The sequence below is a fragment of the Nerophis lumbriciformis genome, linkage group LG17 (assembly GCF_033978685.3).
Source record: "Nerophis lumbriciformis linkage group LG17, RoL_Nlum_v2.1, whole genome shotgun sequence".
NCBI classification, from domain to species: domain Eukaryota; kingdom Metazoa; phylum Chordata; class Actinopteri; order Syngnathiformes; family Syngnathidae; genus Nerophis; species Nerophis lumbriciformis.
Genome location: NC_084564.2, coordinates 14,150,868 through 14,177,500, shown reverse-complemented (window position 1 = coordinate 14,177,500; position 26,633 = coordinate 14,150,868). Strand labels below are relative to the sequence as shown.

The following is a 26,633-nucleotide window of genomic DNA, read 5'->3' as shown; positions in this document are numbered from 1 at the left end:
CACACACACCAAGCAGGACGACACAAGAAGCTAACATTAAAGCTTCGATGTAAAGTAGGGGTGATTGATTGATTGATTGATTGAGACTTTTATTAGTAGATTGCACAGTACATATTCCGTACAATTGACCACTAAATGGTAACACCTAAATAAGTTTTTCATCTTGTTTAAGTCGGGGTCCACGTTAATCAATTCATGGTAATTCATCTATCCAGATGTCAATATTATTGATGCCTCATATGAATTGCAACCCAGCAATTGCAGCTATTCTTAAAGTGTGGTACTGTCAAGACTTGGACTGTGGCGTGATTTGTTCTCCCTTGGTGCAAATGATTTGGACCATACGTGGCATGAAGGGGAGTACATGATTTAATTTAATATTATCAAAAAAAGAACAAAAACGAAAGGCGCGCACAAGGGCGGAAGTACAAAACTTGACTATAAACAAAAAAAGTTGCACAACGGCAGAAACTATGAACAATGAAACAAAAACACTAACTGTGGCATTAATAAACAAAAACTTACTTGGCATGGACTATGAAGAAAGCAGCGTGAACTGAGCATGAAGTAGAGTGTCAGGTGTGTGTCAGGGGTATGATGTCGCCAGAAAGACAAACTGAAAACAATGAACTTAAATACTACAGACATGATTAGCGAAAACAGGTGCGTGACTCAAAATGTGAAACAGGTGCGTGACGTGACAGGTGAAAACTAATGGTTGCTATGGTGACAAAACAAGAGTGTACAATGAGTCCAAACGTGGAACAGGTGAAACTAATGGGTAACCATGGAAACAAGACAAGGGAGTGAAAAGCAGGAACTAAAAGAGTCCAAAACCAGACAGCACATGGCCAAACAAAAACATGATCAACACAGACATGACAGGTACGCGGGCTCCATCTACTGGTACGTCAAAGAATCATCTAATTAAATATTCAAACACAGTCTCACCGTTCAATCTGTGTGTAATGTTACAGAGGCCAAAAATATTAAATATACCTGTTAAATTAAACCTCTGCCTTGTTTTTGATGAATACTTAGGCCTACAACGCTACGGTATTTTAATACTGGTCATTATGGTGATACTTGGAGAGTGTTTTCTGAGATGATACTTGGTAAGAAAAAAAAGAAGTTTGAGATCCAATCAGCTACTCTCAAAGTATCGGATAGGATTTGAGGACCAAAAAATCGGATCGGGATCGCCGGCCAAAAATGTTGATCATGACATCCCTAATTTCAACGCTTCCAAACTGTTATATATATATATATAACAAGAAGTGAACCTCTGTTGATCAGTCAGCATTTTTCAGCACCAATGTTGGTTCAAAACTACTAACTGTCACGGCGCAAGCGCATGCCGTATTCAATCTGCAATCCACACACCTGACGCTGATGAGGCTCCACACTTCTTAAGCCAGCGCAACCTGCGTTCCAGGGCCAGAACGTAGACCCCTGTATGGTACAGTAAGCCTGCACATCTCTAGCTCTCTCCCTATGTGCATTCGCTCTCTCTCCGTTTCTCCTCCTCTGTGCTCATCGTCTTGTGTCCTGTGTCGTCATCTCGCAGCGTTCCACCGTTTCCTGGTTTCGAGCAGTGTGTCTCGTCTCCCTGAATTCCCTCTGGTTCCCTGGCTGCCTTCCTGGATTTCAACCTCTCGCCTGTACACGGACCTGACGTCCGCATCTTGCTCAACACGCACTTTCAACAACTCCTGGTAACACTCAGTTAAACACAACATAGTCATTTTATTGTATTAATAAACACGCCGAGAGCTAAACAACGTCCCTGCCTCTGTGCCGTCTCCTTCTCCCACTGTACCGTTACACTAACACTAAAACAAAAGTACATTCTTCCTAAGGTAAAAAAACAACTGAATAAAATCTCTGGCTGTTCCAACATACCAAAAAGTATATGCATGTTTGCGTATGTTGCCCTGCCAGGATGTGTGTTTAATGTTGAAATCGGTATGTGAAAGTCAAAAAGTGACCCCCTCATCCATCAAACAGCCTTGAAGTGCGAGTAAAGTGTGAGGGCGCCCTGCAGGAGCGATCGATACGCGGATACACATGAAGGACGATATTGATCACCACTGCAGGCTCGCTTGCTAACTCGCACTCTGTCAAATTTTCCGCGTTAGGGTTGAACGTGCGCTAAATGTGTGTATAAAAAGAAAAAGAAAAAAAGAAGCAGTTTGAGTTCTTTCTCGCACGGAATAACTCCAAATAAGCAGGAGATGAATTTACCACAAACAACCAGACGTTACAGTAGAGCTAATTAAAAAACGTGTGCAGGAAGTGGGTCATCATCGCTGAGAGCCCGCTGCTATCTATTTATAAAAAAACAAGGATGACTTTGATCTCTAAAAGGTGAGCTGAGTCAAATTATTCCTGGGCTTGTTCACAAAGAAGAGCTTACTCCAGCAGACTACATGCTAAAGGAAGGTTCCATATGACACATAGTAGGTACACAAATTTATATTGTGTTTTTTTTTTTTTACTACAACTAACAAAAGTAAGAAAAAAAAAGGTCCACTGCAGAAGGCACTGGTTCTCAAGAGGATATGGTGCAAATGGAGAAGACAACATGAATACATGTATGTATAAAGAATATTAGGTCATAAACTGGAACACCCTTGAAGAGGTCAATTCCATCAAAATATCAACAAATAGCTTACAGGCCTTGAATTTTAACTTTTTAAGGTCAAGGCAAGTGTTGCCTTAAAGGAGGGCTCATATTTTAGGGCACCAAGGCAAGTTAGAAGGGCACCAAGGCAAACATTATTTTCTTTCCAGGCGGCGGCTCCAAAGCATGCAGGCATACATATACCATCCATCCATTTTCTACCGCTTATTCCCTTTGGGGTCGCGGGGGGCGCTGGAGCCTATCTCAGCTACAATCGGGCGGAAGGCGGGGTACACCCTGGACAAGTCGCCACCTCATCACAGGGCCAACACAGATAGACGAACAACATTCACACTCACATTCACACACTAGGGCCAATTTAGTGTTGCCAATCAACCTATCCCCAGGTGCATGTTTTTGGAAGTGGGAGGAAGCCGGAGTACCCGGAGAGAACCCACGCAGTCACGGGGAGAACATGCAAACTCCACACAGAAAGATCCCGAGCCCGGGATTGAACCCAAGACTACTCAGGATCCTATACCGTTTTTTTAAAATTCATTATTAATACAAAGCTTTTTGTCATTTAATGATGCCTTTAGCTCTATTTTTACCTTTTGATAGAGGGAAGTAATTTTTTTATAAGTTATGTACATGTAGATGCTGTATCGGGACAGATCCATTAAGAGTTTGAGTAGAAATATGTCGTATAGGAATTAACTGCACACAATAAAACATTAACAAAATGATGTGTCAAATCTTTTTTAAAGGGGAACATTATCACAATTTCAGAAGGGTTAAAACCATTAAAAATCAGTTCCCAGTGGCTTATTTTATTTTTCGAAGTTTTTTTCAAAATTTTACCCATCACACAATATCCCTAAAAAAAAGCTTCAAAGTGCCTGATTTTAACCATCGTTATATACACCCGTCCATTTTCCTGTGACGTCACATAGTGATGCCAACACAAACAAACATGGCGCATAGAACAGCAAGCTATAGCGACATTAGCTCGGATTCAGACTCGGATTTCAGCGGCTTAAGCAATTCAACAGATTACGCATGCATTGAAACGGATGGTTGTAGTGTGGAGGCAGGTAGCGAAAACGAAATTGAAGAAGAAACTGAAGCTATTGAGCCATATCGGTTTGAACCGTATGCAAGTGAAACCGACGAAAACGACACGACAGCCAGCGACACGGGAGAAAGTGAGGACGAATTCGGCGATCGCCTTCTAACCAACGATTGGTATGTGTTTGTTTGGCATTAAAGGAAACTAACAACTATGAACTAGGTTTACAGCATATGAAATACATTTGGCAACAACATGCACTTTGAGAGTGCAGACAGCCCAATTTTCATCAATTAATATATTCTGTAGACATACCCTCATCCGCTCTCTTTTCCTGAAAGCTGATCTGTCCAGTTTTGGAGTTGATGTCAGCAAGCCAGGGAAGCTAGGGTCGATATTCTTCTCTTGATCGTCTTCGGTGGCATAAGGGACGGTGTGAGCCAAGACATCCAGGAGGTTTAGCTCGCTCGTCTGCGGGAACAAACTGCCGCCATTGCTTGCCGTGCTACCGAGGTCCTTTGTCCCTGAATTGCTCACACACTCCGGCAGATTCAATGGGGGTCTGGCGGGAGATTTCTTTGACTTTATCGTTGGAAATGCATCTGCTTTGAGTGTCGCAGGATATCCACACATTCTTGCCATCTCTGTCGTAGCATAGCTTTCGTCGGTAAAGTGTGCGGAACAAACGTCCAATTTCTTGCCACTTTCGCATCTTTGGGCCACTGGTGCAACTTGAATCCGTCCCTGTTCGTGTTGTTACACCCTCCGACAACACACCGACGAGGCATGATGTCTCCAAGGTACGGAAAACAGTCGAAAAAACGGAAAATAACAGAGCTGATTTGACTCGGAGTTTGAGAAAATGGCGGATTGCTTCCCGATGTGACGTCACGTTGTGACGTCATCGCTCCGAGAGCGAATAATAGAAAGGCGTTTAATTCGCCAAAATTCACCCATTTAGAGTTTGGAAATCGGTTAAAAAAATATATGGTCTTTTTTCTGCAACATCAAGGTATATATTGACGCTTACATAGGTCTGGTGATAATGTTCCCCTTTAAAGTAATACCTTTGTGACGTGAAAAAAAACATGGCGTTTACTTTTTGATTTCAAAATAAAACACAAAGCAGTTTGGCTAACATTCCACAGAAATCAATGGTAAACTTTTACAACTGTGCCATCAGCAGTGTCCTCACTTACAGATTTTTAGTGTGGTTTGCTAGCTGCACTAAAGCGAACCAACAGGCCCTCCAGCGAGTGGTTAAAGCGGCGGGGAAATTTACAAGGACGATACTCCCAGAGATGAGTGCCATGTACACAACTCGCTGCCTAAAGCGAGTACACAACATCCTGAAGGACAGATACCACCCAGCACATGGCCTCTTCAACCTGCTACCCTCTGGAAGGAGGTATAGATCAATTCGCGCCAGGATCACCAGAATGTCTCACAGTCTGTATCCCCAGGCTGTGAGACTGCTAAATGAACAGCCTGCCCCTTTGCTGCCCCGGACCATCTTATTACCTCACTCTTCACCACCTCAATAATTGTGCTCTAGACATTGCATTGCTGCAACATCAACGTAACACCCATCAGACATCTGACTGTTCCCACCCCCACACCCCTCTTATTGCGATCTTCCTGACAATGCTAAAATGCTGAAATGTAAACTATTGTCAACCTGCACATCAATGCAGTTTCTATGCCGCTGGGCAAAGCTCAAACAAAATCTCGTTGTTCATGTATGACTTAAGTGTTATTATGACAATGACAATAAAGGAATTGATTGATAATGAAGATAAAGTCTAATAAACAAGATGTGTTCTTCTCTAATGCCCCCTTGTGGTTCAGTACAACAGTTTGGCCAACAACAACCAGGAGTGACAGCATGTTTCCTCACCTCATGAACTCTGTCACAGCAGCTGATGGACGCTGTATTGTCAAAATCAAAGCAACATCATATAGTTTTTCTCCTTCGCTGTATACTTTTAGTGTGAGGACAAGTGCGTCCGTCTCCAATATTGTCCACACCTGTCTCCATCTAAACACAGCAGTGCGCTCTTAAACGCATGGCGGGAAACAAAGGAAAAAGACTGTAGAGTCCCGGAAGAGTTGGTGCTGCAAGGAATTCTGGGAAAGTGTTATGTTGTGTTTATGTTGTGTTGCGGTGCAAATATTCTCCCAAAATATGTTTGTCATTGTTGTTTAGTGTGGTCTCACTATATGGCACAGCTGGAGGCGGTCCGGAGCGGCACAGCCAACATCAGCGGCCGTCGCCATACAGCGCATGGGGGAGGAGGAGGACCCGCATGCATTCTTGGACGGTATGTGGAGGGGGGCGTGGCCTGCGGGCCTGCCGCGGACTGGGGTGTGCAGGACTGGTCTCGAAGACAGCGACGGGTGATTAGCTAACAAGGCCCACCTGTGCCATCCACGCACCTGTCGTTGTCTTCGAGGCCGGTCCTGACACCATACTTGCCAACTCTCCCGATTTTCTCGGTAGACTCCCGAATTTCAGTGCCCCTCCCGAAAATCTCCCGGGGCAACCATTTTCCTGAATTTTCCCGATTTCCACCCGGACAACAATATTGGTGGCGTGCCTTAAAGGCACTGCCTTTAGCGTCCTCTCTCACCTGAACCCATACTTGCCAACCCTCCCGAATTTTCCGGGAGACTCCCGAAATTCAGCGCCTCTCCCGAAAACCTACCGGGACAAATATTCTCCCGAAAATCTCCCGATTTTCAGCCGGAGCTGGAGGCCACGCCCCCTCCAGCTCCATGCGGACCTGAGTGAGGACAGCCTTTTTTCACGACGGGAGGACAACTGGGTGACAAGAAATAAATCATCCAGACTAGAGATAAATTGTATTATTATGTTTATCTTACCTACAAATAAAAAATAATAAATACATATATATATATATATATATATATATATATATATATATATATATATATATATATATATATATATATATATATATATAAATATATTTATTAATTTAAAAAAAAACTAAATACATTTTTACTATATTTTGCTAAAATCAAATCAAAATTAATTGTATTTTTATTTGTATTTTTTCTGACTCCTTATTACATCCAGGCATTAGAATTATACATTAAAATAAACATATTTGAAATAATTAATTTTAAATTATCATAATAATTTATTTAAAATGACCATATTTAATTATTAAAATAATTGCTTGTTTATCAACAACATTAGCATTTTATTCATTACATTTTGAAGCTCTCAGAAGCCAAGTTATGTTATATTCCTTAATATTTATTTATGCAAGTTTGAAGTATCAATTATCTAAACACAGTTTTGTTTGCATATTTTCAGGATGTATATATATATATATATATATATATATATATATATATATATATATATATATATATATATATATATATATGGGGCTTCACGGTGGCAGAGGGGTTAGTGCATCTGCCTCACAATACGAAGGTCCTGAGTAGTCTTGGGTTCAATCCCGGGCTCGGGATCTTTCTGTGTGGAGTTTGCATGTTCTCCCCGTGACTGCGTGGGTTCCCTCCGGGTACTCCGGCTTCCTCCCACTTCCAAAGACACGCACCTGGGGATAAGTTGATTGGCAACACTAAATTGGCCCTAGTGTGTGGATGTGAGTGTGAATGTTGTCTGTCTATCTGTGTTGGCCCTGCGATGAGGTGGCGACTTGTCCAGGGTGTACCCCGCCTTCCGCCCGATTGTAGCTGAGATAGGCTCCAGCGCCCCCCGCAACCCCAAAGGGAATAAGCGGTAGAAAATGGATGGATGGATATATATATATATATATATATATATATATATATATATATATATATGTATGAAATACTTGACTTGGTGAATTCTAGCTGTCAATATACTCCTCCCCTCTTAACCACGCCCTGCCCCACCCCCGACCACGCCCCCACCCCCCACCTCCCGAAATCGGAGGTCTCAAGGTTGGCAAGTATGCCTGAACCCTTCACCCCTTAACAACCGCATGCTGTTCAGGCGTCCGCTTTTCCTCCATATAAACAGCGTGCCGGCCCAGTCACATAATAATGTAGCGTTGGACGGGTTTAACAATGGTCTTTACTCGAATATGTCAAAAAATGCTGACACGTCGTATGATCTTTTAACTGATTTTATGATAACGTTCATTTCAAACACACTCACAAACCTACTCAGTGGCCTAGTGGTTAGAGTGTCCACCCTGAGATCGGTAGGTTGTGAGTTCAAACGCCGGCCGAGTCATACCAAAGACTATAAAAAAATGGGACCCATTACCTCCCTGCTTGGCACTCAGCATCAAGGGTTGGAATTGGGGGTTAAATCACCAAAAATTATTCCCGGGCGCGGCACCGCTGCTGCCCACTGCTCCCCTCACCTCGCAGGGGGTGAACGAGGGGATGGGTCAAATGCAGAGGACAAATTTCGCCACACCTAGAGTGTGTGTGACAATCATTGGTACTTTAACTTTAACTTATACACACAAGTAAATGCAAGGCATACTTGATCAACAGCCATATAGGTCACACTGACAGTGGCCGTATAAACAACTTTAACACTGTTACAAATATGCGCCACACTGCCAACCCACACCAAACAAGAATGACAAACACATTTTGGGAGAACATCCGCACCGTAACACAACATAAACACAACAGGACAAATACCCGGAACCCCTTGCAGAATTAACTCTTCCGGGACGCTACAATAACATCTACGACTATTGAAGAGATACATCGACGACGAGTAAGAAGAAGAAATACGCTTGTTCCAAAATGATTGGAAAAAATAATTTTATTTCATCCAGGACAGCTCGAAGGGGAAGGGGTATGATGCCTGCACCTCAACCTCAACCCCGCCCACCCAACCACGCCCCCCAACCCCATCTCACCAATTCGGAGGTCTCAATGTTGGCAAGTATGCCTGACACCATACTTGCCAACCCTCCCGAATTTTCCGGGAGACTCCCGAAATTCAGCGCCTCTCCCGAAAACCTCTCGGGACAAATATTCTCCCGAAAATCTCCCGATTTTCAGCCGGAGCTAGAAGCCACGCCCCCTTCAGCTCCATGCGGACCTGAGTGAGGACAGCCTTTTTTCATGAAGGGAGGACAATAGGCTGACAAGAACTAAATCATCCAGACTAGAGATAAATTGTGTTATTATGTTTATCTTACCTAAAAATAAATATATTCATTAATTTAAAAAAAAATCAAAAAATACATGTTTACTATATTTTGCTAAAAACATCAAAATTAATTGTATTTTTATTTGTACTTTTTCCTGACTCCTTATTACATCCAGCCATAGAATTATACATTAAAATAAACATTTTTGAAATAATTGATTTTAAATTATCATAATAATTCATTTAAAATGACCATATTTAATTATTAATATAATTGCTTGTTTATCAACAACTTTAGCATTTTATTCATTACATTTTGAAACTCTCAGAAGCCAAGTTATGTTATATTCCTTAATATTTATTTATGCAAGTTTGAAGTATCAATTATCTAAACACAGTTTTGTTTACATATTTTCAGGATGTAGATATATATATATATATATATATATATATATATATATATATATATATATATATATATATATATATGTATATGTATGAAATACTTGACTTGGTGAATTCTAGCTGTCAATATACTCCTCCCCTCTTAACCACGCCCTCAACCACGCCCCGCCCCACCCCGACCACGCCCCCACCTACCACCTCCCGAAATCGGAGGTCTCAAGGTTGGCAAGTATGCCTGACACACCCTGTTATGGTAATTTACCACGGACAGGCCCGGAAGCAATGGGAGGACAGTTTGACACTAGAACAGATGATTGCCATATCCATTATTTGCCATGGGGAAAATTGCCTGTAAATCAGAACCCCTATCACGCTGTATTTCCTCTAATAGACACTGAAATAAAGACATATTTTCACACCCAAATCGCTTTTCAAAGCCACTTATACAAAGTTATTATGGAATTTGCATACTCGCACTGCGATACAGATTTGTCTCACTCTTTGCCTAAAGTGATTATCCATATAATTGCACAAAGTGTGGAGTAAAAAGTGCTGCGATTTGCAGCGAGCCAACTCACAGAAGACATTAGTTTGCCGGTCGATGTTTACTTTGCCGCTGCTCAGGTGTATTGACAGGGAGCTTAACGCCAAACGTGATTTGTAAATTCATTTGCGCGTGACTTTCATTTCCCCACCGCAGGCCTTGCGTAAATACAGTCGGTCTACTTTTCTAATCATGCGTATCCTCGTCGGAGGATTTACGGCATCCTGCTGTTTTGCCTTATTCTGCCCAGCCGAGTCAGGCCGTTGTAACGCGACGTGACTTACGAGTGCGCTGTAAATCATGGCGTGGTCTAACAAAGTTGCCGCAAAGTAAAATTGGCTTTTGGATGAGGCAAAAAAAAAAAAAAAGAAAAGTGTGAGATGCTGGATTGTCTTTGGTGATTCATTTGGATTAGAAGAGCACTGCAGCAGCCTGCTGATGGATGGTTCAGCCCAGCGCTCCAGCACACGCCATCATGACTCCAGGCTGCTGCAACATAATATGACCAAAAAGTGCTCAAAAGTGACGGATGAGCTCATTTCTAATACTTGTCGCTGTCATGTCGACAATGATGATGTGGTCAGTGTGTGTGTGTGTGTGTGTCTGTCAATCATAGGACATGTGTCTTTTAAAAAGCTCATCATGAATACATGAGCCATCATGTTCTATAAACTCTGCCTGACTTGTTCTTCCTCCCACTCCTCCTCTTCCTCCTCAATCATTCCCTGAATGTGTCTGCGAGGCTCCCTGCAGTTCTTCACTTACATGATAAAAAATGTCTTCATATTGGACGTAATGTAATATTTACTTTACAGGAACCCCCCACGGGTTCCTTTTATACCAATGCAGCTTATACCACGGCAACTACAGGAGGTTCATTCTAACACTTACAGTAGATATGCAATTATATTTAAATACATTAATGCTATTACCACTAAAACACAATTGTGTAAAAACAGCCACACTTGTATGTGTTACCGGTAAATAGAAATGTTGTTGAAAACACTGCCACTAAACCAGTGGTTCTTAACCTTGTTGGAGGTACCCAACCCCACCAGTTTCATATGCGCATTCACCGAACCCATACTTGCCAACCTTGAGACCTCCGATTTCGGGAGGTGAGGGGTGGGGGCGTGGTCGGGGGTGGGGCGGGGGGCGTGGTTGGGGGCGTGGTTAAGATATATATATATATATATATATATATATATTTATATATATATATATATATATATAAGAAATACTTGACTTTCAGTGAATTCTAGCTATATATACTGTATATATATTTTTATTACATATATATATATATATATATATATATATATATATATATATATATATATATATATATATATATATATAAATAAAAGAAATACTTGAATTTCAGTGATCATTTATTTACACATATACACACACATAACACTCATCTACTCATTGTTGAGTTAAGGGTTGAATTGTCCATCCTTGTTCTATTCTCTGTCACTATTTCAGAACACACGCATTACACAAATATACATTAGAAAATCAATAAGAAAACGGGAGCTCTAATTTGGGAGTCTGAATTAGGATCAGAAGTTCCTATATAAACATTGCGCACTCACGTTGCCATTTTGTATTGATTGCTGCAGCTGTGCACTGGATTCATTCACAAATACAAACTACAACTCACAAACACTTTAGAGTTAGGCTCCACCATCAGAATGTGTACTTAAACTTATAAAGATCACAGGGATATTATTCAGTGAGTTGATTCACCAAAACTAACCTGTTATACAGGAGGAAAAAGCACACAGGATGTTTCAATTGTTCACAGACTGGTCGCGCTCATCAGAATGACAAGACACTTCCGGTCTGCAGGTGATAGCATTCAATTGGGAAGAAATGCCCTACTGCCCCCTACTGACCAATGTGAATACTGATAAATGTGTAATGACAGCTCCAAAAACGAATTCAAACCACAAAATAAAATAAATAAATCAACACAAAAATGTGACACATTATGGGTGGGTCACATATGCATGTACAGTAGATGGCAGTATTGTCCTGTTTAAAAGTGTCACAACATTGCTGTTTACGGCAGACGAACTGCTTTACGGTAGACGAAAACTTGACTGCTGTTGTGTGTTGTTACCGCGCTGGGAGGACGTTAATGAAACTGCCTAACAATAAACCCACACAAGAACTCGCCCTTGATCATTAGCTGTTTATATTGTGAGAAAGCGGACGTGTGAACAGGCTGTCAACACGTCACTCAGGTCCGCATGGAGCTGGAGGCCATGCCCCCTCCAGCTCCGCCTGAATTTCGGGAGATTTTCGGGAAAAAATTTGTCCCGGGAGGTTTTCGGGAGAGGCGCTGAATTTCAGGAGTCTCCAGGAAAATCCGGGAGGGTTGGCAAGTATGCGGTAAATAGAAATGTTGTTGAAAACACTGCCACTAAACCAGTGGTTCTTAACCTTGTTGGAGGTACCGAACCCCACCAGTTTCATATGCGCATTCACCGAACCCTTCTTTAGTGAAAAATAAGATGTTTTTTTTTTTTCAAATTCAAGACAAAGTTATATGTTTTTGGTAACACTTTAGTATGGGGAACATATTCTAAGTAACAAAGACTTAATTTACAGTTTTTTGGATACTATGGCAGTGGTTCTCAACCTTTTTTCAGTGATGTACCCCCTGTGAACATTTTTTTAATTCAAGTAACCCCTAATCAGAGCAAAGCATTTTTGGTTGAAAAAACGAGATAAAGAAGTAAAATACAGCATTATGTCATCAGTTTCTGATTCATTAAATTGTATAACAGTGCAAAATATTGCTCATTTGTTGTGGTCTTTCTTGAACTATTTGGAAAAAAATATATAAAAATAACTAAAAACTTGTTGAAAAATAAACAAGTGATTCAATTATAAATAAAGATTTCTACACATTGAAGTAATCATCAACTTAAAGTGCCCTCTTTGGGGATTGTAATAGAGATCCATCTGGATTCATGAACTTAATTCTAAACATTTCTTCACAAAAAAATAAATATTTAACATCAATATTTATGGAACATGTCCACAAAAAATCTAGCTGTCAACACTGAATATTGCATTGTTGCATTTCTTTTCACAGTTCTTTTTGACAGACATTTAAAAAAAATCTCACGTACCCCTTGGCATACCTTCAAGTACCCCCAGGGGTACACGTACCCCCATTTGAGAACCACTGTACTAGGGGAACATATTCTAAGTAACAAAGACTTAATTTAGAGTTATTTGGTTAGGGTTAGGGTTGGAGGGTTAGGGTTATAATAAGGCCATGCCGAATAAGGCATTAATAAGTACTTAATAATGATTAGTAGAGATGTCCGATAATATGCGTTAAAATGTAATATCGGAAATGATCGGTATCGTTTTTTTTATTATCGGTATTGGTTTTTTAAAAATTTTAATATATATATTTTTTTATTAAATCAACATAAAAAACACAAGATACACTTACAATTAGTGCACCAACCCCAAAAACCTCCCTCCCCCATTTACACTCATTCACATTCATTCACACAAAAGGGTTGTTTCTTTCTGTTATTAATATAAGAAGTGACTTTAAGGTTTTACTACTTACGTATAAAATACTACACGGTCTAGCTCCGTCCTATCTTGTCGATTGCATTGTACCATATGTCCCGGCAAGAAATCTGCGTTCAAAGAACTCCGGCTTATTAGTGATTCCCAGAGCCCAAAAAAAGTCTGCGGGCTATAGAGCGTTTTCTATTCGGGCTCCAGTACTATGGAATGCCCTCCCGGTAACAATTAGAGATGCTACCTCAGTAGAAGCATTTAAGTCCCATCTTAAAACTCATTTGTATACTCTAGCCTTTAAATAGCCCCCCTGTTAGACCAGTTGATCTGCCGTTTCTTTTCTTTTCTCCTCTGCTCCCCTTTTCCTTGAGGGAGGGGGGCACAGGTCCGGTGGCCATGGATGAAGTGCTGGCTGTCCAGAGTCGGGACCCGGGGTGGACCGCTCGCCTGTGCATCGGCTGGGAACATCTCTGCGCTGCTGACCCGTCTCCGCTCGGGATGGTGTCCTGCTGGCCCCACTATGGACTGGACTCTTACTACTATTATGTTGGATCCACTATGGACTGGACTCTCACAATATTATGTCAGACCCACTCGACATCCATTGCTTTCGGTCTCCCCTAGAGGGGGGGGGTTACCCACATATGCGGTCCTCTCCAAGGTTTCTCATAGTCATTCACATCGACGTCCCACTGGGGTGAGTTTTTCCTTGCCCGTATGTGGGCTTTGTACCGAGGATGTCGTTGTGGCTTGTGCAGCCCTTTGAGACACTTGTGATTTAGGGCTATATAAATAAAGATTGATTGATTGATTGAATATTCTGGTTCCTACATTATATATCAATATATATCAATACAGTCTGCAAGGGATACAGTCCGTAAGCACACATGATTGTGCGTGCTGCTGGTCCACTAATAGTACTAACCTTTAACAGTTAATTTTACTCATTTTTATTAATTACTAGTTTCTATGTAACTGTTTTTATATTGTTTTACTTTCTTTTTTATTCAAGAAAATGTATATGTTTATCTTATTTTTTTTTTTTTTTTTTTAAAGTACCTTATCTCCACCATACCTGGTTGTCCAAATTAGGCATAATAATGTGTTAATTCCATGACTGTATATATCGGTTGATATCGGTATCGGTTGGTATCGGTATCGGTAATTAAAGAGTTGGACAATATCGGATATCGGCCATTATCGGACATCCCTACTGATTAGTTAAGAGCCAATATGTTACTAATTTGCATGTTAATAAGCAACTAATTAATGGTGAATATGTTCCCCACACTAAAGTGTTACCATGTTTTTTTTACTGGTGCACAAAATGATCTGTGCATGAACATCACCTTGTTCAAACAACAAAACCAACACAGTGCATAAACTCACAACAAATTACACACCTGCAAATCAGTCTGACTTCTGCTGTTGTCGTATCCGTAATACGCCGATAGGGAGAAGTTTTTATTTACACAATGAGTCGGGTGTGTTTTGACCTCCGCCGAACCGAACCCCTGAGCTCGACTCACCGAACCCCTAGGGTTCGATCGAACCCAGGTTAAGAACCACTGCACTAAACAAAATGTTATTCTAATTCTTCAAATGTTCCCAAATTTTTACAAAGCAAATACTTTTTTAATTGAAATGTTTTATTTACATTTTATTTGATTATTTTTCATATATACCCTATTTTCTGGACTATAGAAGCATTTAAGTCCCATCTTAAAACTCATTTGTATACGCTAGCCTTTAAATAGACCCCCCTTTTAGACCAGTTGATCTGCCGTCTCTTTTCTGCTCTGACCCCCTCTCCTGTGTAGAGAGGTTATTAGGTGACCACAGATGAGTCGCTAGCTGTTCGAACTCGGGACCCAGGTTAAAACACTCATCTGTGCATCAGTTGGGGACGTCTCTGCATTTGTGGTCCCCTCCAAGGTTTCTCATTGTATCCCATTGGGTTGAGTTTTCTCTTGCCCTGATGTGGGATCTGAGTCAAGGATGTCGTTTGGATTGTGCAGCCCTTTGAGACACTTGTGATTAAGGGCTATATAAATAGTCTTTGATTGATTGATTGATTGATCGGAATACAAACCGCAGCCATTACATTTTGAAAAAAAATCTATATTTTTACATATATTAGCCGCATCGGACTATGAACCGCAGACATATACCGGTTTGTTGTGAGAAGGGATATTTACACAGGAAGATTTTGTAAATGTTTATGTACATACCTTCGTTAGCGAAGAAAAATCCATGGATTAGCCGCATCGTTGTATAAGCCACGGGGTAAGAAGCGTGGGAAAAAAGTAGCAGCTTGTAGTCCGGGAATTAGTTCGTACTTAAGATACCTAATACTGTAGGTTACATTAAGGAACTTCACATGGTTTTATTTGCACAAAATGTCTGAAAAGAAGTAGGATTTTAATTTTCGCTTTTACAATAATACTTATAACGTAAATAACAATAATATTAATGTTATTAATAATAATAATACAGATATTAGTATCAATATTAATATTATTGATATTAATGATATCAATATCAATATTAGTAATGATAATAATTATTTAAAAAAACTAATAATAGAAAAGCATTCAAATGTAATTTCTTTAAATTGATTTACTTTAAGAAATAAAGGGAAAATTGTGGAAAATGATGGAAAAAAAAGGATTCTGGCTGGAAAAAACAACATTTTCAACAACACCCGGATGTATGCGTTAAAAGATGCCTTATGCCGGATGAGAAGCCGTGCTCCTGCGGTAGTACTAGAGAAAATGTTAGTAATTTTTTTATTGAAAGTTAAAATACCTGAAACTATCAAAACATGAAGGCACCCGGAAATAAGGGAATATAATGGAAGTTATCGAGGGAAAGCAGGTGGGATTATGTTTGTTGTAAAAAAAAAACACTCTTCATCGTGTTTGTGGTACATATGTAGTATTTTGATTGAAATGGCGCTCTCTGGTGGTATTATTCCAATGCAAAAAACTCACGTAAGCATAAAAGCATTAACATTTACAACCTTTAAAGTGCACACATCTAATATCGTGTATTTGCTCCCAGCAGGCACAAGACATTAAAACTACGTTGAGAACTTGTTGAATTAGGTCCTGATGTTGAACAACTCCAACATAACGTTGAAACAACATGCTCTTTGACGACGTTTAATCAATGTTGGGTTCGGACGAAAATTTGACCATTGAATAGTGGTCATTTCTCAACCAATAATCTACAACACAAATACAACATTAAAACAACAGGCTTTTTGACGACGTTTATTTAATATCAGGTTGTGACGCAGATTTGACCATTGAAATTTGGTCATTTCCCAACCAACAACGTAGATCCAACGTTGGGACATCAATGTTGACTCAATTCACAAATACAACTATAATGCAACGTTGTTTCAAAGTCAGTTTTCAAGGATATGTATGTATAATCAACATTGTACTAGGATTGTACGGTATACTAGTATTAGTATAGTACCGCAATACTAATGAATCATTGACGGTACTATACCGCCTCTGAAAAGTACCGGTCCGCCACCAAACGCCATTGGTGGATCTTCACCTGACACCCACTGTAATGGAACCATAGGTCGATACTACTACGATTACGTCGATATTTTTTGGCAACACAACATCTTCTTTCATTTAAAAAAAATGTATATTATGTTTATAAACTCAGGAAATATGTCCCTGGACACATGAGGACTTTGAATATGACCAATGTATGATCCTGTAACTACTTGGTATCGGATTGATACCCACATTTGTGGTATCATCCAAAACTCATGTAAAGTACCAAACAACAGAAGAATAAGTGATTATTACATTTTAACAGAAGTGTAGATAGAACATGTTAAAAGAGAAAGTAAGCAGATATTAACAGTAAATGAACAAGTAGATTGATAATTCATTTTCTACCACTTGTCCTTAATAATTTTGACAAAATAACAGAATGGAAAATGACACAATATGTTACTGCATACGTCAGCAGACTAATTAGGAGACTTTGTTTGTTTACTTACTAATAAAAGACAAGTTGTCTTGTATGTTCACTATTTTATTTAAAGGGGAACATTATCACCAGACCTATGTAAGCGTCAATATATACCTTGATGTTGCAGAAAAAAGACCATATATTCTTTTAACCGATTTGTTGTGACGTCACATCGGGAAGCAATCCGCCATTTTCTCAAACACATTACAAACACCGAGTCAAATCAGCTCTGTTATTTTCCGTTTTTTCGACTGTTTTCCGTACCTTGGAGACATCATGCCTCGTCGGTGTGTTGTCGGAGGGTGTAACAACACGAACAGGGACGGATTCAAGTTGCACCAGTGGCCCAAAGATGCGAAAGTGGCAAGAAATTGGACGTTTGTTCCGCACACTTTACCGACGAAAGCTATGCTACGACAGAAATGGCAAGAATGTGTGGATATCCTGCGACACTCAAAGCAGATGCATTTCCAACGATAAAGTAAAAAAAATCTGCCGCCAGACCCCCATTGAATCTGCCGGAGTGTGTGAGCAATTCAGGGACAAAGGACCTCGGTAGCACGGCAAGCAATGGCGGCTGTTTGTTCCCGCAGACGAGCGAGCTAAACCCCCTGGATGTCTTGGCTCACACCGTCCCTTATGCCACCGAAGATGAACAAGAGAAGAATATCGACCCTAGCTTCCCTGGCCTGCTGACATCAACTCCAAAACTGGACAGATCAGCTTTCAGGAAAAGATAGCGGATGAGGCTATGTCTACAGAATATATGAATTGATGAAAATTGGGCTGTCTGCACTCTCAAAGTGCATGTTGTTGCCAAATGTATTTCATATGCTGTAAACCTAGTTCATAGTTGTTAGTTTCCTTTAATGCCAAACAAACACATACCAATCGTTGGTTAGAAGGCGATCACCGAATTCATCCTCGCTTTCTCCCGTGTCGCTGGCTGTCGTGTCGTTTTCGTCGTTTTCGCTTGCATACGGTTCAAACCGATATGGCTCAATAGCTTCAGTTTCTTCTTCAATTTCGTTTTCGCTACCTGCCTCCACACTACAACCATCCGTTTCAATACATGCGTAATCTGTTGAATCGCTTAAGCCGCTGAAATCCGAGTCTGAATCCGAGCTAATGTCGCTATAGCTTGCTGTTCTATGCGCCATGTTTGTTTGTGTTGGCATCACTATGTGACGTCACAGGAAAATGGACGGGTGTTTATAACGATGGTTAAAATCAGGCACTTTGAAGCTTTTTTTAGGGATATTGGATGGGTAAAATTTTGAAAAAAACTTCGATAAATAAAATAAGCCACTGGGAACTGATTTTTAATGGTTTTAACCCTTCTGAAATTGTGATAATGTTCCCCTTTAAGGACAAACTTGCAATAAGAAACATATGTTTAATGTACCCTAAAATGTTTTGTTAAAATAAAGCCAATAATGCAATTATTTGTGGTCCCCTTTATTTAGAAAAGTACCAAAATAATTTTGGTACCGGTACCAAAATATTGTCATAGGGACAACACTACGTTGTATCAATGTTTTGTGCCTGCTGGGCTGTTTGGCCTTGATAACTTAGAAAAAAACATATCGATCTATTCTTTTTCTTCCAAATATGTCCGAAACATGGTTGATATTCTGCACAAACATTAATTTTTGTTCTTACCTTGTCCTCCGGAGGTTTTGTTGTTGCCGGCAGCAGGCCCAGACACTTGTCTCTGCAGAGCAAAAGCAATCATTTGATTAGCGGGTTCAGACTTTTGCACCGCACTGCAATATCCCCTAACCCCTCACTCTTGCAATATCCGTCATCCAACGGTATTATTTGAATATTAGACTTTTATAGCATGAACTATAACAAATCACGCTTGCTTTGCACGTCTTCCATCACATTCTGCTCCTGTTTGCTTCTCCTTCCACATCTGCCTCTCGTTAAATAATTCAGCATCAAGCATCCGTCTCGCAAGTGATGTCCCAGAGCATGTGTTTACAATGGCCTCTGATGGCCCATCTATCTTCACAGCCACGGTGCATCAACAAAGCCGCCCTACAAGCCTTCATGGGAATATTGCCGTCTTCATGTAAAATTCACAAGATGGACGACGGCATGAGCGAGCGATGGAACGATAGTCGAAACGTTTCCGCACAATCAAATTAAAGTGTCTCTCTCTACTCGTCGCCGAGGCAGACAACTTTATTGCGGCGTGGCCGACAGGCGGCCGGCTGGTGTTTCCAGCGAGAGCGCAGGCCGGGTGGGAGCTGCGATGACAGAGCAGGATCGATACCAACCCTCTGCAGTTAAGACTTGGTTATACAATCATTGGCAGCGGGGAGATTGATGACTAAAATCAACTCTGCAGCAAAGAAGGGGAGGAGAGGAAGAAGGGCAAACGTATTTGAAGCCAAAACAGAAAAGTTGCACACTTTCAGATTAAACATGCAATGGAAAAATCCTAGAGCATAGTAACAGCTGTGGTAATGCTTGGTTAGGGATGTAACAACAATAACATTTGATATCATTTTTTGATAAAAAATATCACGATTATCATTAGGGGTGTGGGAAAAAATCGATTCGAATTCAAATCGCCATTCTCATTTTTCCAAAATCGTTTTTTTTTATTTTAAATTTTTTGTTTTTATTAATCAATCCAACAAAACAATACACAGCAATACCATAACAATGCAATTCAATTCCAAAACCAAACCCGACCCAGCAACACTCAGAACTGCAATAAACAGAGCAATTGAGAGGAGACACAAACACGACACAGAACAAACCAAAAGTAGTGAAACAAAAATGAATACTATCAACAACAGTATCAATTTTAGTTACAATTTCAACATAGCAGTGATTAAAAATCCCTCATTGACATTATCATTAGACATTTATTAAAACATTTAAAAAAAAAAAGAACAATAGTGTCACAGTGGCTTACACTTGCATCGCATCTCATAAGCTTGACAACACACTGTGTCCAATATTTTCACAAAGATAAAATAAGTCATATTTTTGGTTTTTTAATAGTTAAAACAAATTTACATTATTGCAATCAGTTGATAAAACATTGTCCTTTACAATTATAAAAGCTTTTTGCAAAAATCTACTACTCTGCTTGCATGTCAGCAGACTGGTGTAGATCCTGCTGAAATCCTATGTATTGAATGAATAGAGAATCGTTTTGAATCGGGGAAAAAAATCGTTTTTGAATCGAAAATCGTGTTGAATTGAAAAAATATCGATTTTGAATCAAATCGTGACCCCAAGAATCGATATTGAATCGAATCGTGGGACACACAAAGATTCGCAGCCCTAGTTATCATTATTGTCGGGGTATATGTGCTCAAAAAGTACTCATACACATTCTAACGAAAACAAATAGAGCCAAAGCCCTCCAATTTGCATGTTTTATGTTTTCTTATACTTCACTGATAAGAGTGTTCTGGCGTCCTACTCCGCCAAAGACTCAACCTCCGGGCTGATGATTTTAGGTTGTTCTCAAGAATTTGGAGGTAATCCTTCTTTTTCATTGTCCCATTTACTCTCTGTAAGGCACCCGTTCCATTGGCAGCAAAACAGGCCCAGAGCATAATACTACCACCACAGTGCTTGACGGTATGCATGGTGTTCCTGGGATTAAGGGCTTCACCTTTTCTCCTCCAAACATATTGCTGGGTATTGTGGCCAAACAGCTAAATGTTTGTTTCATCGGACATCACATTGACTGGAGGAAAGGTTTGCCAAGGGACATGTAACCAAATATTAACATTGCTGTATGTATACTTTTGGACCAGCAGATTTGGTCACATTTTCAGTAGACCTTTGTGTATATATATATATATATATATATATATATATATATATATATATATATACATATATATATATATATATATATATATATATATATATGTGTCTACATATATATATATATATATATATATATATATATGTGTGTATATATGTGTCTACATATATATATATACATATATATATATATCCATCCATCCATCTTCTTCCGCTTATCCGAGGTCGGGTCGCGGGGGCAGCAGCCTAAGCAGGGAAGCCCAGACTTCCCTCTCCCCAGCCACTTCGTCCAGCTCTTCCTGTGGGAACCCGAGGCGTTCCCAGGCCAGCCGGGAGACATAGTCTTCCCAACGTGTCCTGGGTCTTCCCCGCGGCCTCCTACCGGTCGGACGTGCCCTAAACACCTCCCTAGGGAGGCGTTCGGGTGGCATCCTGACCAGATGCCCGAACCACCTCATCTGGCTCCTCTCGATGTGGAGGAGCAGCGGCTTTACTTTGAGCTCCCCCCGGATGGCAGAGCTTCTCACCCTATCTCTAAGGGAGAGCCCCGCCACCCGGCGGAGGAAACTCATTTCGGCCGCTTGTACCCGTGATCTTGTCCTTTCGGTCATAACCCAAAGCTCATGACCATAGGTGAGGATGGGAACGTAGATCGACCGGTAAATTGAGAGCTTTGCCTTCCGGCTCAGCTCCTTCTTCACCACAACGGATCGAAACAGCGTCCGCATTACTGAAGACGCCGCACCGATCCGCCTGTCGATCTCACGATCCACTCTTCCCTCACTCGTGAACAAGACTCCGAGGTACTTGAACTCCTCCACTTGGGGCAAGATCTCCTCCCCAACCCGGAGATGGCACTCGACCCTTTTCCGGGCGAGAACCATGGACTCGGACTTGGAGGTGCTGATTCTCATCCCAGTCGCTTCACACTCAGCTGCGAACCGATCCAGTGAGAGCTGCAGATCCTGGCCAGATGAAGCCATCAGGACCACATCATCTTCAAAAAGCAGAGACATAATCCTGCAGCCACCAAACCAGATCCCCTCAACGCCTTGACTGCGCCTAGAAATTCTGTCCATAAAAGTTATGAACAGAATTGGTGACAAAGGGCAGCCTTGGTGGAGTCCAACCCTCACTGGAAACGTGTCCGACTTACTACCGGCAATGCGGACCAAGCTCTGGCACTGATCATACAGGGAGCGGACTGCCACAATCAGACAGTCCGATACCCCGTACTCTCTGAGCACTCCCCACAGGACTTCCCGAGGGACACGGTCAAATGCCTTCTCCAAGTCCACAAAACACATGTAGACTGGTTGGGCAAACTCCCATGCACCCTCAAGGACCCTGCCGAGAGTATAGAGCTGGTCCACAGTTCCACGACCAGGACGAAAACCACACTGTTCCTCCTGAATCCGAGGTTCGACTATCCGGCGTAGCCTCCTCTCCAGTACACCTGAATAGACCTTACCGGGAAGGCTGAGGAGTGTGATCCCACGATAGTTAGAACACACCCTCCGGTTCCCCTTCTTAAAGAGAGGAACCACCACCCCGGTCTGCCAATCCAGTGGTACCGCCCCCGATGTCCACGCGATGCTGCAGAGTCTTGTCAACCAAGACAGCCCCACAGCATCCAGAGCCTTAAGGAACTCCGGGCGGATCTCATCTACCCCCGGGGCCTTGCCACCGAGGAGCTTTTTAACTACTTCAGCAACCTCAGCCCCAGAAATAGGAGAGCCCACCACAGACTCCCCAGGCACTGCTTCCTCATAGGAAGACATGTTGGTGGGATTGAGGAGGTCTTCGAAGTATTCCCTCCACCGATCCACAACATCCACAGTCGAGGTCAGCAGAACACCATCCTCGCCATACACGGTGTTGATAGTGCACTGCTTCCCCTTCCTGAGGCGGCGGATGGTGGTCCAGAATTGCTTCGAAGCCGTCCGGAAGTCGTTTTCCATGGCCTCACCGAACTCCTCCCATGTCTGAGTTTTTGCCTCTGCGACCGCTGAAGCCGCACACCGCTTGGCCTGTCGGTACTTGTCCGCTGCCTCAGGAGTCCTATGAGCCAAAAGAACCCGATAGGACTCCTTCTTCAGCTTGACGGCATCCCTCACCGCCGGTGTCCACCAACGGGTTCTAGGATTACCGCCACGACAGGCACCAACTACCTTGCGGCCACAGCTCCAATCAGCCGCGTCGACAATAGAGGCGCGGAACATGGTCCATTCGGACTCAATGTCCAGCACCTCCCTCGTGACATATATATATATATATATATATACACACTGTATATATATATATATGTATATATATATATATATATATATATATATATATATATATATATATATATATATATATATTATACAAAATTCTTACAACCAAACGAACACTTTCCACCTGTCTTGTTTTAAGAAAAAGCAACAAATGGTACTGAGCAGCAGATGCCAGTGACTCATAATTGTCACATAATGAATACAATCTTGTGAAGTTCCCACACCCGACCATTCTTGAGTTCGGCCCCCTTTAAACACGGTTTAAGGCCACTTAAAAATTAAAAACAAAATGGTCAAGATGTAACTGTGAGGTAAAGGTTGCGTGTTGAATAAGAGTTGTCACACTGAAGCCATATCTACACAAACACAGATACATTCTTAATCACACATTTCATACACTCCAATGTTAAACAAAAACTGCATCAACTCCAGTGAAGTAAACATTTATTGGCTGTTAATATACTGAGCCATTAGATGTATGATGCTGTGTAGATGATCTTTAAAATCACTAATTTGGAGCCCAGCAATGAATGTTTCTTAAGGCACGTCCTGATCCAATACTGATGTCTGTCCGATATCAGCAATAAAACAAGTATCGAGTTATATCAACTAGAATCTAAAATCTCTGATATAAGCTCCGATACAAGCAGTCCTCCCTCGTGTTTACTTGTGCAAAGCTGAGTAACCAGAGTACACATCTAAATGTCCTCCAATAAGAACACAAGCTTGCTTTTTTTTATCCTATTTTGAATTAAGTCGTTTCCAAAAGGAAAACACGGTAAAATATAGGCTTCTAAGAGCTAGCAGCTGATCACACAATAGCACACAGCTAGACATAAGTAATAAGTCACATTTGTCAATACACACTTTTATCGAATAATAATAGTTGCATATTACTTACACATACAAAGTCTCCAAGGCAGAAGCGTATGAGAGAGTATCCAGTAACAAATGGGTTCGGATCATTCAACGTACTGCTAATGAGCTTAACTTAATGAATTTTTGTCGCCATTAGGTGTCCCCAAAAATATATTACCACTCCACTTCAACTTAAAGACTGCATAAGTTCATTCCAGACGGTCAATAATAGGGGTGTGAATCTTTCGGCACCTAACGATTCGATCCGTTGTGATTCCTGGGGTGAGGATTTGATTCAGAATGGATTTTTGATTTAACACGATTCAAACAGATTCTCGCAATGTATCATTTGGTGAAATAATGAAACTTTTACAAAACGGGTTACAGGTTAGAAAAGCTTCTTCTGATGGCATGAAAACGGCATAAAAACATGCTCTTAAAAATTGGAAAATTAAAAAAAAAATGTAAACAATTATGAATACAATTAGAATCGGGATGATTAAAAATCGCAATTCAGAAGTGATAGGATTTTTTGGAGCACACTTAGTCAAAAAATAGTATTTCTATACCTATGATTGTTCTTTCATTTGATCAAACCTTCTCTAACATTCCACACTACAACATATTAAAGTATGTTTGATTTGTGCTGATATCGGATCAATACCGGTATCGACCAATACTCAAGGCTTTAAAGGGGAACATTATCACAATTTCAGAAGGGTTAAAACCATTAAAAATCAGTTCCCAGTGGCTTATTTTATTTTTCAAAGTTTTACCCATCACGCAATATCCCTAAAAAAGCTTCAAAGTGCCTGATTTTAACCATCGTTATATACACCCGTCCATTTTCCTGGGACGTCACACAGTGATGCCAACACAAACAAACATGGCAGATAGAACAGCAAGATATAGCGACATTAGCTCGGATTCAGACTCGGATTTCAGCGGCTTAAGCGATTCAACAGATTAGGCATGTATTGAAACGGATGGTTGTAGTGTGGAGGCAGGTAGCGAAAACGAAATTGAAGAAGAAACTGAAGCTATTGAGCCATATCGGTTTGAACAGTATGCAAGCGAAACCGACGAAAACGACACGACAGCCAGCGACACGGGAGAAAGCGAGGACGAATTTGGCGATCGCCTTCTAACCAACGATTGGTATGTGTTTGTTTGGCATTAAAGGAAACTAACAACTATGAACTAGGTTTACAGCATATGAAATACATTTGGCAACAATATGCACTTTGAGAGTACAGACAGCCCAGTTTTCATCAATTAATATATTCTGTAGACATACCCTCATCCGCTCTCTTTTCCTGAAAGCTGATCTGTCCAGTCCAGTTGGAAATGCATCTGCTTTGAGTGTCGCAGGATATCCACACATTCTTGCCATCTCTGTCGTAGCATAGCTTTCGTCGGTAAAGTGTGCGGAACAAACGTCCAATTTCTTGCCACTTTCGCATCTTTGGGCCACTGGTGCAACTTGAATCCGTCCCTGTTCGTGCTGTTACACCCTCCGACAACACACCGACGAGGCATGATGTCTCCAAGGTACGGAAAACAGTCGAAAAAACGGAAAATAACAGAGCTGATTTGACTCGGTGTTTGTAATGTGTTTGAGAAAATGGCGGATTGCTTCCCGATGTGACGTCACATTGTGACGTCATCGCTCCGAGAGCGAATAATAGAAAGCCGTTTAATTCGCCAAAATTCACCCATTTAGAGTTCGGAAATCGGTAAAAAAAAAAAAATTTCTTTTTTCTGCAACATCAAGGTATATATTGACGCTTACATAAGTCTGGTGATAATGTTCCCCTTTAATATCGGCAGCGTATCAGACGTGCAAAAAAAAAGTCTTAGAAAAGATTTAAGCGCTCATCCTTCATACTGTTTACATATCGCTACATGAAACGTCAATTACATTAAAATCGATAAAGATGGTCCACGCTGTCTTCTTCCTCGTGAATTATATATTTTTTATGTTATGTGTTGGTGTTGGAATTCTAAAACGAGGGAATACACAGAGCTTGTGCTGGTAACCAAACCGAGACAGGAAATGATTAATCCATTTAGGGGCAATGTACGTGCTTGCATCCTTCGGGGAGTCGCCAGCGTCTCTCCCTGCAACCACGTCGTTGTAATCCCCGCTTGTGCCAAGGTTTCCTATTTGTTCATGTCAGGAAGGCCTGCCATCCCCTAATAGCAGAGGACTCCACCAGGCATCGTACTATTTGTCCTCTTTCCTCAGCGTGTCTCGCGACATTATTAATTCAGCACTTTTCATGAATTTCAAACAGCAGAGTGTTTGTTTTGATGTCAGGGTGAGGAAGGGATGATGGTGTTTGGAAGTGTTT

The 26,633-nt window shown here is 41.0% G+C and overlaps 1 protein-coding gene across 1 annotated transcript in view; it reads right to left on the bottom strand.

Annotated features, from left to right (window-relative positions):
- The window catches only part of pcp4b (Purkinje cell protein 4b), a 90,769-nt gene that overhangs the window by 15,186 nt on the left and 48,950 nt on the right, over positions 1–26,633 (bottom strand). The window contains exon 2 of the mRNA XM_072915042.1: positions 19,004–19,055. Coding sequence (XP_072771143.1) covers positions 19,004–19,055 — 52 coding nt within the window. The remainder of the gene's footprint in view (positions 1–19,003; positions 19,056–26,633) is intronic.